The following is a 20321-nucleotide window of genomic DNA, read 5'->3' as shown; positions in this document are numbered from 1 at the left end:
CATACCTACATTCCACCTTGACCCAAAACACAAGTGTGAGATTTGTGTTGAAGTGAAAATGACAAGGTCATCCTTTCAACATATTAAAAGAAGTAACGAACCACTTGACCTAATCCACATTGATGTGTGCGACCTAAAAGGTACGCCAACACGTGGTGATAATAAATACTTCATCACTTTTGTAGATGATAACACAAAATACTGTTTTGTGTATTTTCTCAAAAGTAAGGATGAAGTCATAGAGAAATTTGCTCTATATAAGAATGAGGTTGAAAACCAGCTTAATAGAAAGATTAAGGTGGTTCGAAGTGACCGAGGCGGTGAATATGTGTCACTGTTCGCTGAGTTGTGTGCTGAACATGGTATCAAACACGAAACAACAGCTCCTTATACTCTTCAGCAAAATGGAGTTGCTGAGCGAAAGAATCGAACTCTAAAGGAGATGATGAATGCTCTTCTATTGAGCTCTGGATTGTCAGAGTATGAGGGGAAGCTGTGTTAACAGCTAATTGCCTTTTAAATAAGGTGTCCCGGAAAAAAATAGATAAGAGCCCTTATGAGTTGTGAAATGGAAGACAACCGTCCTACAAATATTTACGAATGTGGGGTGTCTTGCCAAAGTGTTGGTGCCTGATCTGAAAAGAGTTAAGATAAGACTAAAGACTGTTGATTGCATATTTATTGGATATGCACATAACAACAGTGTTTATCGATTTTGTGTGTATGAGTCACACATACCAGAGATACACAAAAACTCGATGATCGAATCGAGAAATGTCTCGTTCTTCGAGCAGAAACCTTCGATTCGCTCGATCGGCCTTGAACTTCACTTGGTCGGCCTTAAGCTTCGCTCGGTCAGCCACTTCGCTAGGTCAGACTCTTCACTCGGTCGGTCTTAAGCTTCGCTCAATCGACCTCTTCACTCGATCAACCACTTCACTCGATCGACCTTAAGCTATTTCATCCGGTCGGCCACTGTGAAGTCTACGTTCAATACTTGATAGACACCCGCCTCTAGTGACAGTATAAGATTACTAACTCATATCATTTCAATAGATAAATTAAATTTATTTCATATAATTTAAATTTAACTAAGTCCGACAACTTATTTTTTTTTTGCTAACACTTTCATCATTTTAACTCTAACACCCCGCCTCTGTTCGTTTGTTTTTTCCCTAATATTTCATACATTTCTTAATGGTCTGTTTTTATTTAATTTGTGGTCTCTACTTCTAGTATTTTATTGCATTTCTTTAAGTTGCTTTCTTTATTATTATAATAATAAATCTTTCTTCCGGTGAGAAATCTACTATTAGAATTGTCATCATCGATTATTCATATCAAAATTACTCTTAGGATTATAATTGTCACCATTATCCATGTCTTGTCATTCAGATATTCATAATTTAAATCCCAATTATAATGAATTTATAAAAAAAAATTCTCCAATTGAGGCACGCAATTAAAAGATACTGGGCTACTGAACTATCCACTGCGAGCGCTTCCTGATTTACCCTAATGACTGGTGGGAAACTTTCGTGGGGTTGAGCCGGTCACCCAGGCTCGACGTTACCCAACCTAATTAATCATTTTTTTATTTTAACAATAAAGTCCCCGGGGCTATGGTGCCACGGTAGAATATCCAGATTGTCACCTAGATACCCGCGGTTCGAACTCCAACTATGACGTATTTGCAGGAATTTTTCCTCTAAATGGGAGTGCAATTAAAGGATACTAGGCTTCTTAGCTGACCGCCGTGTGCGCTTCCCGATTTACCCTGATGGCTGGTGAAAAACTTCCGTGGGGTCGGACCGGTCATCCCCAAAGATAGTCAATGAGACTAATAAAGTAGTCCCCGAGACCATAGTACCGCGGTAGGATATTCAGGTTGTCACCCAAGCACCCGCAGTTCGAACCCCAGCTACGACTTCCGTGGGGCCGGACCGGTCACCCCAGAGATAGTTAATAAGGCTAGCTAGGATTATCATTTTTTTATTTTAACAATAAAATATTCCCGAGGCCATGGTGCCACGGTAGGACATCTAGATTATCACTCAGGCACTCGTGGTTCGAACCCCAGCTACGGTGTATTTGCAAGAAATTTTCCCCCAAATGGGGGGGGGGCGTAACTAAAGGATGCTGGACTTCTGGGCTGACCGTCACGTGAGCTTCTTAATTTACCTTGGTGACCGGTGGGAAAATTCCATGGGACCGGACCGGTCACCCCAGAGATAGTCAATGAGACTAATTGGGATTGTCATTTTTTTTATTTTATCAATAAAGTGTCCCTGAGGCCATAGTACCACGGTAGGACATCTAGGTTGTCATCCATGCACCCTGCGGCTCGAATCTTAGTTATGACATATTTGTAGGAATTTTTCCTCCAAATGAGGGGTGTAACCAAAGGATACTAGGCTTCTGGGCTGGCTGCCGCGTGCGCTTCCCGATTTGCCCTGGTAACCGGTGGAAAAATTTCTTGGGGCCGAGCCGATCACCCCAGAGATAGTCAATGAGACTAATTGAGATTATCATTTTTTTTTATTTTAACAATAAAGTGTCCTCGGGGTCATGGTGCCACGGTAAGATATCTAGATTGTCATCCAGGCACCTACGGTTCAAATACCAGCTACAGCGTATTTATAGGAATTTTTCCTCCAAATGGAGGACGTAATCAAAGGATGCTGGGCTTCTGGACTGGCCACCGCGTGCACTTCCCGATTTACCCTGGTAGTCGGTGGAAAACTTTCGTGGGGTCGAGCCGATCACCCCTAGGGATAGTCAATCAGACTAACTGAGATTATCATTTTGTTTAGTTTTAATAATAAAGTGATCCCGAGTTATGATACCACGGTTGGATATCTAGATTGTTATTTAGATATTTCCGATAGAAATTTTTTATTTACATGGATGGTGTAATTTAAAAAAAAATGATTAATTAGATTGGGTAATGTTGAACTTGGGGTGATCGATTTAGTTCCATGAAAATTTTTTACCGATCATTAGGATAAATCGGGAAACGCGGGTAGCTTAAAAGAATATGTGAAAGAGAAATACGGAATAAAAGAGGATTAAAAATTATATGAGTAAATTTCGATCAAGAAAAAATAAAAAAAAATGGAAAACGAAAATTGAATAAGAGACTGGATGGAGCTATACGTGTTGTTAAGTTATAAAATAAAAAATATTTTAAAAAGTTATAGATAGTTCAAATCCAAAGTTTTCGTTTTCCTTTTTCTATCAGTAAAAATAAAGGTCAATGTTGATGACAACATTAATAATAAAATTACAAATTAATTGGCAAATGAGGACTAAAAGAGGCAGCGTAGAATGGAAAAACTACGCGGTTCTCAATTTTTTATTTCTCACGCGACAAACAAATCAATCTCCCCTCCACTCCTCTCCACCCGTCATTTGTCTTTTCCTTTTCCTCCTTCCTCGTCGCCATGGCGTTCTCCTCTCCGGTTGCCACCAAAACCCTAATCCCAAACGCCACTGTCGGAGAAACCCTCATCCCTGGCCTCCCCGACGACATCGCCGCTGTGATTCTCGCCTCCCTCCCCTACTCCCACCAGTCTGCCCTCCGAGCCACATCCCGGTCTTGGCGTGCTTTCCTTGCCCCCCTCGCCCTCCTCCCACTCCGCCGCAGCCTCCGGCTCCCCTGTCGCCACCTCCTAGCTCTCTTCCCTGCCGACCCTTCCATCACGCCGCCCTGCCTCTTCGACCCCGCCGTCTCCGCCTGGGTCCTTCTCCCCCGTATACCTTGTAGCTATCACCTCTACGGCCTCTCCAATTTTGTGCCCGTTGCTCTAGGACACCACCTTTACGTCCTTGGTGGGTCACAGTTCGACGCTCGCTCCTACCCCATCGGCCACCCGATCGCCTCTGCTGCCGCCTACCGCCTGGACCTCTCCTCCATGCCGCCTCTTTCGTGGGACCGCCTCGCCAACATGATATTCCCCCGTGGTAGCTTCGCCTGCTCGAGTTTACGCCGGTCCGGCCATGGGGGCGTGAAGGATGAGGGCAAGATCATCGTAGCTGGTGGCGGTTCGCGCCACTCGATGTTCCCAGTGGAAGGCAGCCGGATGAGCTCAGTGGAGTGCTACGATGTGGAGTCGGGCCAGTGGAGTATGCATAAAGGTCTTCCGAGGGACAGGGCAGGGTGCGTTGGATTATTGATTGCAAGGCCTGATAGCGAGGAGGATGAATTTTGGGTGATGGGAGGATACGGAGACTATAGGACAGTCTCAGGTGTTGTTCCTGCAGATGTTTACCACAAGGACGCAGTGGTGCTGGGACTGAAGAGTGGGAGATGGAGGGAGGTCGAGGACATGTGGGAGGAGGGGGATAGGAGACGGCTAGGGGCAGTGACGGCGCTTGATGGAGATGATGGACACGGGAAGGATATTTTCATGCTCGACTCAAATGAGATATTCAGGTAATCCTTTGATTTATTATTAACTGATACTGATTTTTAGTTAGGTTTTAATGCATTCTTGGAATACATCTCCATGTTTCTTCTGTTGGGACACAGTTCTGCAACATTCAAAGGTAATGAGAGTTATCTTAATAAATATAGGGTTCACTTTTCTGATATTCATATCCCATCCACTCAACTACATTGCTTACATGTTTGAATTTCCTAATCTTCCTAAATCAACAACTTAATTATTTTGGTAAAGTATTAGTGTTGTTATCTGAAATTTTATTTATGCCCATAAATTTTACTCATAATGCTAAAATGGGAAGCTATTCTATTTCCAAGATTGCAGGTGCTTAAAATTACTAAATAATTTATTGCTGGAAGTTTGGAAACTATCGTTTTGAGTAATCGTATCTTTGTTACCTGTATTTATTTCACTTCGAATTGACTCATTTTCTTATGTGACTTTCCTGTTTTGTCCTTGAAAAAAAAGAGAGAAATGACAAGAGACCTTCCTTCCATGTTAACATCATTATATATAATGTTTAACTACATACCTTCTTGTGAAATTGGATGTCCTCCCCAACTAGGATGCTCTCCCGCTTGGGATATAAAATTATCCCTAACCTATTTTGACACTCATTATAATAATAGAACAGTATCACAAAGACAACATGTCACTTCCTACAACATTCTAATCTATTCTCTTATGACTTGATATGTCTTTGTATTTTCTTTTTAAACTCTACTTTATGTTTCTAAATAATCTTAATCATGGCATAAGATTCTGAACTTCGTTAGTCAGACACTAAATGCACAATGTTTTAGCGTCATATAACTTCCTTGAACCATTAGAATATCAAGGTCTTCATGATCTTCTAGTTAGAAACTAAGTGAAATACATCTTGAGCTTCATATAACTTGGTTACAAGATGAGGAGGTTGAACTGGAAAAATCACTTTGGTAAAATACCTTAAAATATTATGTTCTCTAATTAGGTCTACAAAGAAATCCTTCCAATAGTTATGCTTTAGTGAAGCTTTTATAGCAATCAATGTGTGTAACACTCAAGGTGTAACATCCTAATTAGGTAAAGCACGAAGTTTGCTTCTAAGTAGGTCTATACACAACTTTGGTTCTTTATTTAAGGAGCACGATGTTTACACTAATTTGATCCTAGAACAAGAGAGTGGATATGTAACATTCAAGGTATTAATAGTTAGTCATAATTAGTAGGCGACTGATCCATTGCCTAGCAGCACATTGTAGGTGGGTGCAGTCAATATTAAAATGATATTTGGATAGAAAAAAGAATTTAAATTGCTGTACACACACGCATATATATATATATATATATATATATATATATAAATTTATCTTTAGTGAATCAAAATATGATTACAATCACAATAAACAAGTGATAATTAGTAAACATGAATTAAAGACAACAATATAAGATATTTCGTATTTTACATTGCAATCAAGAAAATAAAGATCACCAACGAAACAAAAAATTCAATAAATTTTTATTAAGTCCACACAACAATCAAAATAGAATGATGCATGGGTTGGGTTATTGGGAAAGTTATTGTTCCTTTTGATTTGCGCAAAATAAGATCTTATAAAAAACAAATGTTTTTTTGACTTACATGGGCTGCTTAGGTGGTTCACCTTGGTTGATTTTTAAAACGTTTGCATAATAGGGCCCACCTACCTACTAGGACAAAGTGCATAGGAGGTAATTATGCTGATATTAAAAACCATGGTAAATTCCTTTTAATTTTCTACTACTTAGAGAATAGTTAGCAATGATGCTTTCTTTCAAAGAACTCTTGATGGCCAAATTCAAGTCATTTCTCTTGAATGCCAAATTGAAGTTTGTAAAAGAGTGAAGGTGAACCTTTTTCCTAAATATTTGCTTGTTGATATTATTATGACCCGTCTTCCTATCTATGCTATAGATACTTTTCCTTTGACTAACACATGTAAGCTTCTATGTAGATGATTATGATAATCTCTTTCATTGTATATGTAGCAGATAGAAGTTAGAGAAGAAACTAGTAGAATTCACAAGATGTTGGGATTCAAGAATGTTACTAGATTTGTAAGCATTTACAATGATTAGGACTGGGATATGCACCGTAAGACTATACATATAATGCTTAGATATTAATGCATTTGTGAATTTGTTTACAACAAATACATTTATTTTATAAAATTCATTCATATTAGTTATTTTTTGCATTCAACATAATGGGATTTAATTAGGATGCAGGTTTTTTAACTTAGTGTTCTCTTAGTTAGAAATGATCTAAATATGTATTTTTGTATCTAAAATGTTTTATTTCTATCGAGTTATATTTTTGCAGTGTGTAATATGAGTAGTCTTGGGAATATCTTTTGAGAAGGCATTGCCATTGCAAATATCAAATAAGATTTTGGTATTTCCAAGAAATTTTGAGAAATTAAAATATCTAGAAATTCAATTTATAATGAGATGTATTAGAAAATAGTGAATGAGTTTGGGTATAATTTAAATAAATTAACTAGGACATGGGTTTAAATTGGAGTCGAGTTAAGCTAGCCTTAAACTAAATTTTAGGATACATTAGGTTAAGATGCAATCCATTTTTTTTTAATAACTAATGAGTTTGTAATTAAACATTATTATGTTCAAACTGTCCTAATTTGGATTCAATTTGGATGAGTTATGGTGTTTGGTTTTTCCCTATTATTTTTCCCTTGCTAAGATTGAACCCTAATTGACATCATTTCCTTCCTCTCGTAGTCGCGTGATCACTGATATCTAATGAGTTCTCCTCTCCAATTCAGAATTTGTCTCCTTTCCTCTGTGTAGTGAGTTTTCCTTTTTCATCCATCTTTCTATTGAGTTCTCCCTCAATTGGCCAATTCTAAGGTTTCTTATCTATTTGATCACTTTCACATGAATTAGGGCTAAAGTTACAACAACAATGGGCCCTGATGCAGTAGGTACCATTTTGTGGTTTTGGATCTTGTCTTTTAATTGAGCTTGTGTAGGGACTCTATTATCCTATGGCAACCCATGTTTGGGGTAAGCTTGTGTTAGAAAATTTTGTTTATGATTATTAAGATTATATTCAGAATTGAAGCACAAGGGGTGATCAACATTGATTTTGAAAATTTTCTTTAAGGTGGGTAAATTTATCCTTTAATTTTTTTACATGTTCGCAAGTTTAGAATAAAAATTTAAAATGGCTATATATATATATATATTCTTCTATAACTTTTTTCAAAAAAGAGAATTAAAATAATATTTAAAATAGAAAAATTAGGTTTTTAAACAAAGTAAGTTGTTGGGTGTAAATAAATGATATTTTTTCATGCTATATGCGGGTGATCATATTAGAATTAAAATGGGAAGTGATTGTTTTAAAATTAAAATGGGTACTATGATTTGCTCTTTAGTTGTTATCTATCGTTAGCTTGTTTAATGCTTGTGTTTTATGTATACCTCATACATCTAGAGTCCACGTGGTAATATGTAGTAAATTAACATAACTTATAATAAAAGGTTGTTTTAGGTTAATTGTTTAAACTAATTGATAAGATGTGAATATAGAATTGAATAAATATAGTGTAAAGATTTTAATTGGAACAATAATGATTTTAAATAAAAAAGAATACTAAAATGTGAAAACTTTAAGCCTAACCTTATACCAAAAGTATCTAATTACGTTGTGATAGCGAGGGGGCGCCCGTTGTGAAGATTTATTTGCATAAGGGTGCTATATTGTTGTATATTGTTGATGTGGCCTTTAGCCTATACATTAGATAACGTTATTACACTACAAGGATAATGATTCTCATGGTTTACTTAGTGGATTTATTGGTGAGAAATTTACTAGATAAATATTATTGGTAGACACTTAAAAGAAAATGATAACTAAAAATTATCATAATTGTTTGTGATAAAAGATAATGATAATGGTTGTGACTCTCTCTCTCTCTCTCTCTCTCTCTCTCTCTATATATATATATATATATATATATACTCACTCAAATGAGACTTAAAGTTGTAATATAACTTCTGATTTTTTGATTTCTTATAAAGATTAAATTTATACACATTTTTTTTTAGATTAAATTTATACACATTTTTTTTTATACTCACTTTGTATTTTATGCAGATGCTCTGGATTTTCTTTAGTGCCCATGTTATTTTTTTTAAATTTGTGCAGCTAATATAATATATTTAGAGCAAGGTGTGAAATACCGTTTCGTGCCGCCCGGCACGGACGATTTTTACCGTTCCGCCGGGCGGCCGAAACCGGCATGGGAGGCGTCCCCGTATCGGCGGCGTCGGAGGAGACGCGGGATGCCTCAGTCGGCGCCGGAGGAGACGCGGACGCCTCCGGTGGCGTCCCGCGACGCCTTCGGCACCGAAGGCGTTGCGCGCGACGCCTTCCGCGCCGAAGGCGTTGTGCGCACGGCTTCTGCGGTGCCGGAAGCGTCCGGCAAGGTCGTCGGACGCTTCCGGTGCCGCCGGAGACGTCCGGCGATGCTTCCGGTGTCGCCGGACTCCCCTCGCGGGATTGCTCGCGCGCGATTTCGCCCCGCGCACGATCGCGCGTTCTGTCGCCGCGATTTTTTTTCTTTTCTGTTTTTAATAATTTTTTATTTTATTTAATTAATTTAAAGAATTCCCAAGGATATGTGAAGAATGTGTGATAATTGGAAGAGACTTTTATAAACCCTAATTAAATTATTCTAATAAATATATAAAAAATATATTTAAAATTAAAATAAATTAAATAAATTTTATTAATTAATATTCTGAAAAAATAATATTTTAAATTTTATTTAAAAATTTTAAAAAATATATAATAATTCTTATTTATATTCTAATATATTTTTTATTATTTTAAATTTCATTTAAATTTTAAAAAAAATTAAAAAAATTCTAAAAAATTTTTAAAAAAATTCTAATAAATTATATTTATATTCTGTTTTTTTTTATTTTTTACAATTTTTTTACTTGATATTTTTTACTATTTAAAATATATATGATTTAATTAATAATTAATTAAATGAATAAATAGTTAGTTTATATAATTATTATTAATATAAAGTAATATCTTGTATTAATTATTATTATTATTATTATAGATACTTCTATTTAAATTTGAATTATTAATATATCAATTCTATTTAAATAAAATTATTTTTAATTATTTTTTCTAATAATATTAAATTATTCAATAATTGAGAACTTATAATAAATCAATATACAACTTATTTTTATATACATAATAAACATATTTATCTTATAATTACTATAGAGAAATAAAAAATACCGAAACTGTATCAGCAAGGCACGATACGATACCGAAACCGTATCGTTCCGGTCTGAGACCGAAACCTCGGGACGGGTCAAAATTTTAAACCTTGATTTGGAGGTATGTATTTAATTAGTTTAGTTAACTATTTGGGTATATTCTAGATTAAGTATAGTACTAGATTTGCTGTTCACACACGATGAGTGAAGCTAGCTTCATGACATGCCTAGCTCATACAAGACTTGACAGATTTAGTGTCCATTTAATTGTCTAGCCTTGTCTTTTTAGTTTGTTTCTATGATTTTGTATTCGGAAACAGCCTCTTGCAAAGTAGGGTAAGATTGCGTATAACAAATTACCTAGGATCTCGCATTGGCGGGAGCTTCGTGCACCGGGCTGTCCTTTTCTATGATTTTGTATCTTTTTTGATTATTATCTTTTGGTTTTAGTATCTGAATGTGACAATTTTTATAATCTAACACCAATATAACTTGTAGCTGATAATACATTAGACCATATATTTGTGGCCACCAATAGCCATGAATTCATTGGGTGAATTTATAATTTGTCTAATTTTGATCATGATTCCTATTATGGAAAACAGAATCTACAAAACAACCAAGAATCCATGATGCAATGGATGATTTGAATGATTTTTTTCACTTTAGAGTGTGCAAGCTATGTTCATTGATTCCTCAGTGTGCTATTTGAGACCAACACGCTTCCCTATCCTTTTCTTGTCCATGTAATAATTGTCTCTATGAACACACTTGATACATGCCTGATTTTGTTTTCCTTGCTAGGAAAAATTATCAAGCCTTTGTTGTCAAGTTAAATTTCATCAAAACTGATTTCAGTTCACATAAATTCTAGCCATCCCATGATAACTACTAATATTTAGCTATTATTGTTGAGTCTGATACTTAACCTCTTCATTTGCCCTTTTTATGCTGAACACAAAACGATGACACTTCAAGTGGCATATAATATTCCTATTGATCATGTAAAGTTATTTAGAAATAGCCATTTTGGACACTTGGTGCCAAACTTGTGACGAAGACTCATTCGAATAAAATATAGAATGAGTTACTATAGTGCATAATAATATCAAAGAATTTGTTAGAACTTTTAGTCCTCCAATGGTTCAATGTGATTATGGGGTTTGATATTTAGACAAAGATTTTAAGTTAGGCCTTACTATGTATTTGATTTGTGTGTCTAAGTGTGTAGGGACTTAGAGATACATACATGGAGTACATCAAATAAGGGTAATATGAGATACTGGAGGGACGGACGAGGTGTATCGGAGGTGGCTATGCTTGGGAAGGAGAGTACGCAAGAAGAGTGAAAGTATACACACAAAGGGATGCAAAGAGCTCGTGCATCTAAGGGATGAGATGCTTCATTGAAGAATGTTAGAGACACACTACATAAGTGGAGCGAGAATGATGACGCATGAAGGGTGTTAGAGGGTTTAGTGCATCTAAGGGACGAGAAGTTTAGCGGGAGAAGGTTTAATGGATGAAGGCAACTGCTCAGTTAGTGAACTAATTATTGAGTGAAAATATACTCGAGCATAGGTAGAACTCAGGAGGACTTGGCCGTTAGATGGTTGAAGTTTAATTACAAGTTGACTGCACTAGTCCACTGAGGATTTATGACTAGTTGATTGGAGTGGGGGTCATTCGAATAGTTCTTGAGATTGTAACAGTTCAATTTTATTTCGAGGCACATATTCACCCTCCGCCCTTCTAGCACTTATGCTCACCTCACCATCACCATCGCCATCACCATTTTGACCAACAGAATCTTTATATCACAATGTAATTTGTTGAAGTTTCATAGCGTGGAAGAATTTGGTGTCAACGTCAATTTTTTTAGTTTCTATTTGTTTGATTGTTTGATTAGACTTGATTATTAGGTTTAGTAGTTTTGATTTGATTGAAATAAGTTCTCTTGTGCAAGGAATTGGCTTGCATTCCAACACTTTCTTAGTTTGTTGGTTTATACTTACAAGTGATGTGAAGTATATTTGGGATCACTATTGAAATAAATAGGTTGTGTGCAAGCATTCCTCTTCGTTCCATGTTTATTGTAAAATTTACAGAAATTATTTTCACCCAAGGCAATTGATAGGACCATGATTTTAGATCTCGTTCCATGCTAGTTGGTACAAGTGAAATGCATTGTTCTGTTGTGAACTTCAATAGAAACTAGGTTGGCACGAAGAAGTGTCTTGTTTTACACAATTTGCCTATGTAAACCATATATGGTTCTTATCAGTGAATTCAGTGATGCACACCTTCTTCTTATCCTGTGCCTAGATAAATTAACCTCATGAAGGGTGACAAGGAAATGTATAGCAAAGGTAGAGTTGGGAAGGAAATGTAGAGCAAAGGTAGAGGGGGACTATGGTTTAATATCTCGTATTGTGTTGAGTGATATAGTTGACACTCATCATTCCGATAAATCATTGAAACTTGATACTACTTGCATAGATAATCTATCCTATGTCATGTTAATCATGTCGATTATTCGTCACCCCTTGCCCCTAGACATGCTACAAATATGTCAAGATTAATTAGAATTTTGTATATTATTTTTGTACCTTGTTCTTATGCAATATAATGTTAAAATTGTATTATTAAGATGGGGCACAAAGTCCAAATAGCCACACTATATGTCAAAATACTAGCACAGTATCGGAATAATATCATTCCAATTAAAGTCATGACTCGAGATTTTGGACCTTAAGTTGGAAAAAAGGGATCCACATCCAAGGTATAAAAGAGCAATACAATATAAGAGTACCTGTTTTACCAAGGAGGAGAAGATTTTAGTGTCACTAAAGGTGAAGGAGGTCCCTAAGGGATCCACATCTGAGGTATGGAAGGGCAAAGAGAACATAATTTGCTTCCTTTGCTAGAAGTGACATTATTGAAACCAATGTCAAAGTGGCAGGAAACGCAAGGAGGGATACAAGGGGGATATCCTAAGGTAAAACCTAAGGTATCACTATTTAATTATAATACAATTTATAATAATGTACTTGATGATTGACATAGTAAAAATGCCGGTGTTAATTTCCATAATTTCAGTGCTTTATATCATAGGAATAGTAAAATTGATACTTCTAGGATCAATTATAGAAAACTGCACGATATCAATGAAGAATCTAAAATTATAGAGTTAGGGGGAAAAATCATATTTTGAGATGAAGAATTGATAATTAAGAAAAAATGCTTAAGGAATCAAAGAAACAAAACTTAGGTTTAGCAAGGAAAGAATCATCTAAGAACAACAAAGGTTTAGGCAATAAGCCTACATATAGTAGTGTGCCAACTTATCACAAAGGTTCCTTTTGACTATTAAAAAAACCCTCTAGATTTCAGAGCAGTAGCAAAGTAATAAGGGAAGTCATCCCTAAGTAAGCTTGATGAGGCCACCATGGTCAAGACGGCTAAGAATCCTAGGAGGGCCATTAAAAAGACATTAAGAGACGTTATCCCATGTGAGTACCTAATAAATCCAAGGAGTTGTATCTAATATGTATTAAATTCCTAAGAGTGTTTTTTTGGTAACCATTGTCCATCTCTTCGAACCCTAAACCCTAAGAGTATAATTCCTTCATGCTAAATGAGTATAGGACTCTCAATTATTAAACTAGCAGTGCTAAAGTTGACATACTAGGATTAGATCATCTAAATACATTTGAATGGATTATAAGTCATGGTCTAAACTTATGTCTAGAAATTCATGAAATCAATTAAACTTATAGTTTAATAGGTTGTGTTAAAATTGGGGTTCTGGCACATTTGAGGACGTCAACGGAGTGTGCCAATTTTAGTATTTATCACATTATTAGATTATTAGAAAATAGATTGATTATGTACAATGTCTACTATACATGTGTTATGTTTTTGACTCTTGCCATGCTAGTTATTGGTCACTTTGTTTTCATTTATATCAGTTTTCATTGATACTTGTTTATTTTATGACCTGCATATTTTTTTACTTATGTCATACTAATTATATGGTATTTTGATCATGTAATATTTTACACAGTTTCCTTAAATCACGATTTGTTGTATGTTTTTAATTTTTGTCATGAAAAATTGCCATGTATTTGTCATGTTCATCTACATGTCACATATTATTTACAAGCTACAAGTATTACTAATTTTTTGCAATTGAGTTGAAGTCTCAATTATGATTTTAGGTTGACATGCACGAACTAGTATAGTGAAAACATTGATACATCTCCCAAGAACCATAGCATTACCTAGTATTGTGTACTCAGAGAGGAACAATTGAGATGTTAGCATGATAAACTAAGTGCCATCAACACACATGGTTGACAATTTATTTGAAAACCCATTTTAAAAATAGTTTTTGAAAACCTTATTGTTGCCTACCTGATGGTAGAAGTCACCGTTGATGGTTTTGACATAAAGTTTGGTAAAACATTGAATATTTCAATGAGTTTTAATTTTATGCCAAGTTTTGAAAATTAAGGCTATTTTACAGAAATTATTTTTCCCCTATAAATTTTGACATAAATAATGAGTGTATGATTTTTTTTTGAGACTTTTTGAAATTTATAGAATTATTTATAATTTTTTGATTTCAAATTATTGGTATGGGGGCAGTCGATTGGAAAGACATTTCAACGCATGGTAGAGAGGTATTGTGAAGTTTTTGTTACGATTGAAACTTATTCAGCTCCATCCCATTGATACGTAGTTATCTCACATATACTTAAACTTAGGTAAGTAGTAAAAGGAAGATTGTCTATGTAAACTAAGGTGAGTATTAAAGATGGGAGTATTTATCTAGAACTGAGCTAGGATCAACAATTCATTAAATTAGGATATCCAATCAAAATTAAATTATAGATATACAAGCTCTTAGAATGATTGTTGGTGTAACCTCAAAGGGGGGATTTTTAGATTTTGGAGAAGTGTCTTTTAAGGGGAAGCCACCTTGAAGGTATACAAGTTACTGAAAGTTAGGATATGTGTTTCCTTAAAGGGAGAGGAACTTCCCTAGAGTAAGGAAGGAAGTTGTGAAGAGAAGATTAGAGCAAGGGAAGGTACCTACCTTGATGAAGTGATAAACTTAGGTTGAGCTTTGGACAAATACCAAAGGGGGAGAATAGAAGGTTAGGGAACCTCCATCTATAATTTGGCATAAAGATTGGACTTTGATCGAGAAGGTTATGCGAGAACCTTTTTGATGTATGCCGCCAAAAAGGGAGAATGAAGGGAAACTTGCATTTAAGTTTTGACATAGGGTAAGGGAAATTGGACATTGGACTAATGGAGAAAACTAACTTAAACATATTGTTAGGCAGCAAAAGGGAGGGCTCTTTCTCCTTGCCTTCGGCGGCTTGCTTTGCATAGCTAGGGGCATAGAGTTGTTGACCATGGCTTGGAATTTTGATGTTTGAGTAATATAGTTAAACGATATATTGTGTTTGAACAATGTGTTTTTGCAAAATGTTGTCTAGCTCTGTCAGTATAATGCATGACTCTCTCAACCTTGTGGTTGCTGGTTCGAGCCTCACGGTGTGCAAAATAAGTAAATATATGGGAAATATTTTGTTAAGTCAGCACTAGAGAAGTTCAATCGGTGTTGATAGTGGAAGTCTAGGTCAAAAGGTGATTGGATGTTTGATAGATACTTATAAGTTAAGGTTGATATGTACTAGGCAAATGAGGAAATTCCAAAGACATGGGGTCTTTTGGCACGACATAGGTTCAACTCTCGTGTGGCTGGAATAAGAGTGCTAGTCGACTAGCGAAGTGCAATTAGTAAAAAATTCTGTCAGCACACGCGTCATGTTTAGACAAATGTTGGTGAAGTACCTTAACACTAGGAGCTTTTGAAGATAACACTCATAATTTCCAAATTTGAGCAAGAGGCTTATGCAAGTAAGTTTTGAGTAGGGCTGAGTATTCAGTTGAAACCGATCTGACTGAACCGAATAGAACGAAAACCAAACAAACCAAAATTTTTTCAAACAAACAAAAAAATTTTCAAACCAACCGAACCGATAAAATATCCCGAATTAACCTAATTAACTGAAATTTTAAAACCTTATTTAGTTTTAACTAAAAAAACAAAATTTTATTTAATTAATTATATTTTAAAATAAAAAATAATTAAATTAATATTCTTATTTGGTTTATTTCGTTTATTTGGTTTAATCAAATTACAAAAATTAAAATTGAAACGAAGAATTAATAGAAAACCGAACCGATTTTTTTTAAAAAAAAAATATTGAAAATTTAATTAACTGAACCGAATTTCTAAATTCAGTCGGTTCAATTAATTTGATTTTTTTGAATTTTTGCTCACCTCTAGTTTTGAGGAGCTTTTGAAGATAATGCTTGATCGGTTCTAGGGAAAGTGTTGTCGCAGGGGCCATTGTGAGGAATCCACAACAACAAAGAGCAAACAAGTGAAGCATTTTTTGTATAGATTTTATTTCTTTTATTATCTTTGTCATTTGCTTGTATTTTGTATTCTTGTATTTGCTTTAAAATAAGCAACTATAAGAGGGTTTTCCACCTCCAGAAGGTTTTTGAAGAGTAGAAAATATAGTGGTGATTCTAGAGTGATTAATCAACGGATTATTGGCCATAGAGTAGGAACCAAGGTTGTGTGGGTTCTGCACCACTTAAATTGATTTGTGTTTTTGTATGCTTTTATTCATATGCTTGTTTATTTCTTATATTTCCGTTGTGCAACTAATAAATTGTAGAAACGAGCATCATCGAATGATAAGTGATTTGCATCTATTCACCCCTTCCTCTAGCTGCAACATACAATCCAATAGAATTTGGGCGAGGAGCTCAAGAATCCCAAACCTAACACGTATTTTTTAATTGACATAATTATATGCCTATATTTTTTTTTAATCAAATTGGTCTTGTATATCCTTATATAACAACTTGATTCAGCTTGTTTTGGGTCTACTTGTCTAAATTGACCCTCTAGACCGCTTGTACATATTGCATTTATTAGAGATTCTGTTGGGCATTATCTGGAGCCAATTGGGTGGTCAAAATTTAATCTCAAGTCTACTTGATTAACCTAAAACACCATGTAATTTTAATTCCCCCTGTTAGAGATCTATTAGGCCTTAAATGAAGCCAATTGGGCCCAAGTTTAATTCTAGATCACTTACTAAGACCTAGGTTGGTGCCAATCCATGCAGTCTCAACATGTGTTGGTGTTGAAACAATATCATTCTGGACAACTTATATTGGTATTAAAACTGAGGTTGTATTAAACTCAGTTTGACACAAACATTTATTCCTGGATCGTAGATTATAAGTTAAATGTGTTCTGTTATGCCCTTTTCCTTTGTTTCATCAACTGGAGTGGTCAAGACGAAAAAAGGGAGAAGCAGGAAATAGAGGAAGATTTAACATGTTTGCGCCATACCTTCTAATAAAGGAGAAAGAGTGGAGATATGGAAAAATTAGGGAATTGAGAAGAAATCCAGAGAGAATTTGGAACAACAGCATAACGCTTTCCTCATTACATAGGCATATTTCATAGTTGTTTAGACATTAAACAAAAACTTCTTTCAAATAGAAAGTTATGCTGTAAATCCACTAGGTAAACACACTATCTAGGTTACAACAAATACTAAACTAGTCCTAAAAATTAACTATCTATATTACAACAAATACCAAAGAAGACAGTGTGCCTGTCATCATGAAAAATAAATTCCATGGGTTTGAACTAGATGTCTTTTACAATATGTGTTACATCCCAATTAGTCAATAGTAGTTATATGAGTAGTTTCACAGATCTTGCCATTGAACTTAGCAAGTTTACTTTACTAATAAATGTTGTCTTACACCAAAAATACATTAAGATCATTGTCCATAACATTTCTAATGCAAATTTCCATTTGACAGTTGAACTTGAAAATGACATTGGCTGTGATATAATTTTATACAGTCATCAAATATCGATTGACTGCCAAAACAGATTGTCATTATAGTCACTGAAAAAAAAAATCTATATTACAACAATCAAAGTACTGCTAATAAATTAATAATCAATTAAATTCTTATTATATAATTGAGTAACAAGAAGTGTAACCTGCAATCCTATTGCCAATAAGTACACTACTGTGAACAAGCACCATTTGCTGCTGTGTTCATTGGTTCACTTAGGTAGAGCATTCAGTCTAGATTCTATCTCCACATGAGAGCTTCTGATTTTATATGTCTGAGCATTATTTCAAAAGATCTATTGATAGTGGAGTTTTTTTTTAAATTTTTTCAGTAATCGTGCATGGGACACTACTATTTTCCTTCAATCTGTAGTGCTCTTTGAACTACATTATCTCACACCAATATTAAGCATCATCAATTGTGTTCTAGTGTTAGAAACTTCATACATAATAATAGTATAATAGTAGATTTTAGGTTGAATTCTGTAGGTAACAAAATTAAAACATGGATGACCTTTTTCTATATTGATAGAAAATTTAAAGCGACTTTTGTGATTTGATGTCCTCGATATTTCTTTTGAAAGGGATTGGCTGAAGTTGAAAATGTACTAGTCAATGAGTAGCATTCAGTTGGGCATCAACAAAATCCAGTGCTATGTCTAGCAGCTGCTGTTTTAACAAATGGTTTGAATTTTAGGTTTCATGGATAAGTTCCACTCTAGGTAGATGTGTTGTGATTGTTTGCTTGATAAATTGTGGTGTTCTTATTACATCAATTCTATCCTCTGCTATTAGTGCAATCGCTTAGCACTTAGCTGCTACAGGGAAAAAACCGTAATAACATCAAATGCTCCAGCTTTAACTTAAAATTGTATATTTCCTAATTGCATCTAATGAAAATGTCTCCAATTTGCAGGAGAGATGATATGTTACTAAATTGTAGGATTCTTTCCTATTTATTTACATAATGTATCATATTTCCTAGAATCACCTTGAAAGATTTTGAATTGCAGATATGACTTTGTTTTAAACCGATGGATTAAGGAATCTTGCTTGCGAAGAAAGATTCCTGATAATGGCTCATGTGGCTTTGTAGCGATGAATGGGGAGATATATGTTCTTACGACCTCAATCCAAAGCTTTGATCTATCAGATCAACGGAGAGCCACCAAGAAAAGATTGACCATAGAGATCCAAATCTACAATCCTCAAAGGAAGAAATGGAGATTCCTGACAACGAGCCCACCTTTTAACCACACTATTTTTAACAACATGATTGACTTTAAAACTGCTGTTACATGCACCGTTAGAGTATAATGGTTTATGGTTGTGTACGCCATGCTTCTGTAAGTAGCTAGCAAGATATTTCATTACCTGAACTCGGACAATAAAATCAGCAGACAATACCATTTCTTATTTGATGTATAGATTTGCTATGTAGCTCTATGGTGTTTGCCTTGGCGCTACACTATTGTAAAAATTGGCAGGAGTTGATCATGTACATATAATTTAGCTTTGGATGGAAATTACAATAATTGGCTTGTTAGTTCGGCTATAGTTTCTCGAGGCGGTGGCTATATATCCCTTCCTTATTGTGCCTTTCATGAACTTTAGGTGTACAGTAGTATAGTGAAATAGCACCAATAGTGGCTGTACTTCATAGTGCTAAGTTTGAGAAATTGATAAAATAGCTAGGATATGGAACCACTGCTCCAGTAGCTGCAGCAGTTTCCTAATACCCTGCAGCAAACAATTTATGTTGAAAAGTTTGACATTTCTGTAAAATATGTTGAATTTGACAAGAAGCTCATTTACCATGAATGCCGTCACTTGAAGAAATCTTTAGTCTCTAGCAGGAACACAGGAATCCAAAACCTTGATCATCTAGTGCCGACAGTTGCTCTCTTTCTTATTTATTTATTGTATTCTCATGCGTCGCTAAAGGGGCTACCTATCAACAAGTGATTCCTTTACCTTCATCTTATGTCAGATACTGAATGAATGAGTATTATAGATTAGCAAGTATATTGTAGTTATTAGTTGAACACAACTGAAAGATTAATTGTTGCATTTGTTCAATTTAGTATTTTTGCTAAATCTATTGTGTTATTATTATTATTGTTATTTAATAAATTTACCATGTTAAGATTTTATCAAGCAGTCTTATTTCACTGAAATCGAACTGAAATTAGTTTACATATAGGTATGATAAATCAACAATTTTTATTTTTTTATTTTTATTTCTTTTAGTCTAAAAATTATATCCTAAATTTTAAACCTTATTTTTTTTTTAAAAATAATACTACGTGCTCACAAATTTGGTATACGGTAAAACATTCCATATAAGTACTAATACTAGTATAAGCACACCAACTTTGATAAGTTCACCCATATATGTGTTTGAAATTAAAATTATTAATTTATGATAAATCAACTAGCTTAGTGATGGAACACTAAGCTTAGTGATGGAACACTAAACTCTGCCGAACCATCCAAAAAGAAAAAGGAACAAAGTGGATGAAGCATTTAACGAAATAATTTTTTACTTTTTTTGTTTTATCATTGATGAACCAATCTAACTTTTTTCTTCAATTTATTTTGTTTCAAA

At 34.8% G+C, this 20321-nt stretch overlaps 1 protein-coding gene across 2 annotated transcripts; it reads left to right on the top strand.

Annotated features, from left to right (window-relative positions):
• Window positions 1–3327: 3327 nt before the first annotated feature.
• On the top strand, window positions 3328–19199 carry LOC122041080 (F-box/kelch-repeat protein OR23-like). 2 transcript variants are annotated; one of them, XM_042600647.1, is made up of 3 exons: window positions 3328–4435; window positions 4532–4548; window positions 18727–18887. In XM_042600647.1, exons 1-3 carry the CDS (start codon window positions 3444–3446, stop codon window positions 18741–18743), a joined length of 1026 nt encoding a protein of 341 aa, XP_042456581.1. In that variant the 5' UTR covers window positions 3328–3443; the 3' UTR covers window positions 18744–18887. The 2 variants fall into 2 exon arrangements, with proteins under 2 accessions (XP_042456581.1, XP_042456580.1); XM_042600646.1 differs by lacking the exon at window positions 4532–4548 and having other exon boundaries at window positions 3336–4435; window positions 18727–19199.
• Window positions 19200–20321: the final 1122 nt, after the last annotated feature.

This window comes from Zingiber officinale, chromosome 2A, assembly GCF_018446385.1.
Source record: "Zingiber officinale cultivar Zhangliang chromosome 2A, Zo_v1.1, whole genome shotgun sequence".
Classification (NCBI taxonomy): Eukaryota; Viridiplantae; Streptophyta; class Magnoliopsida; order Zingiberales; family Zingiberaceae; genus Zingiber; species Zingiber officinale.
The sequence above is the reverse complement of the archived record's forward strand: the minus strand, read 5'-3'. Positions and strand labels throughout refer to the sequence as shown.

Excerpts from the sequence above, each read along its gene's own strand:
- LOC122041080 (XM_042600646.1), top strand. The coding sequence starts at position 3,444 with ATGGCGTTCTCCTCTCCGGTTGCCACCAAAACCCTAATCCCAAACGCC. Across the intron at positions 4,436-18,726 it reads GACTCAAATGAGATATTCAG|ATATGACTTTGTTTTAAACC; the intron begins GTAATCCTTTGA and ends TTTGAATTGCAG.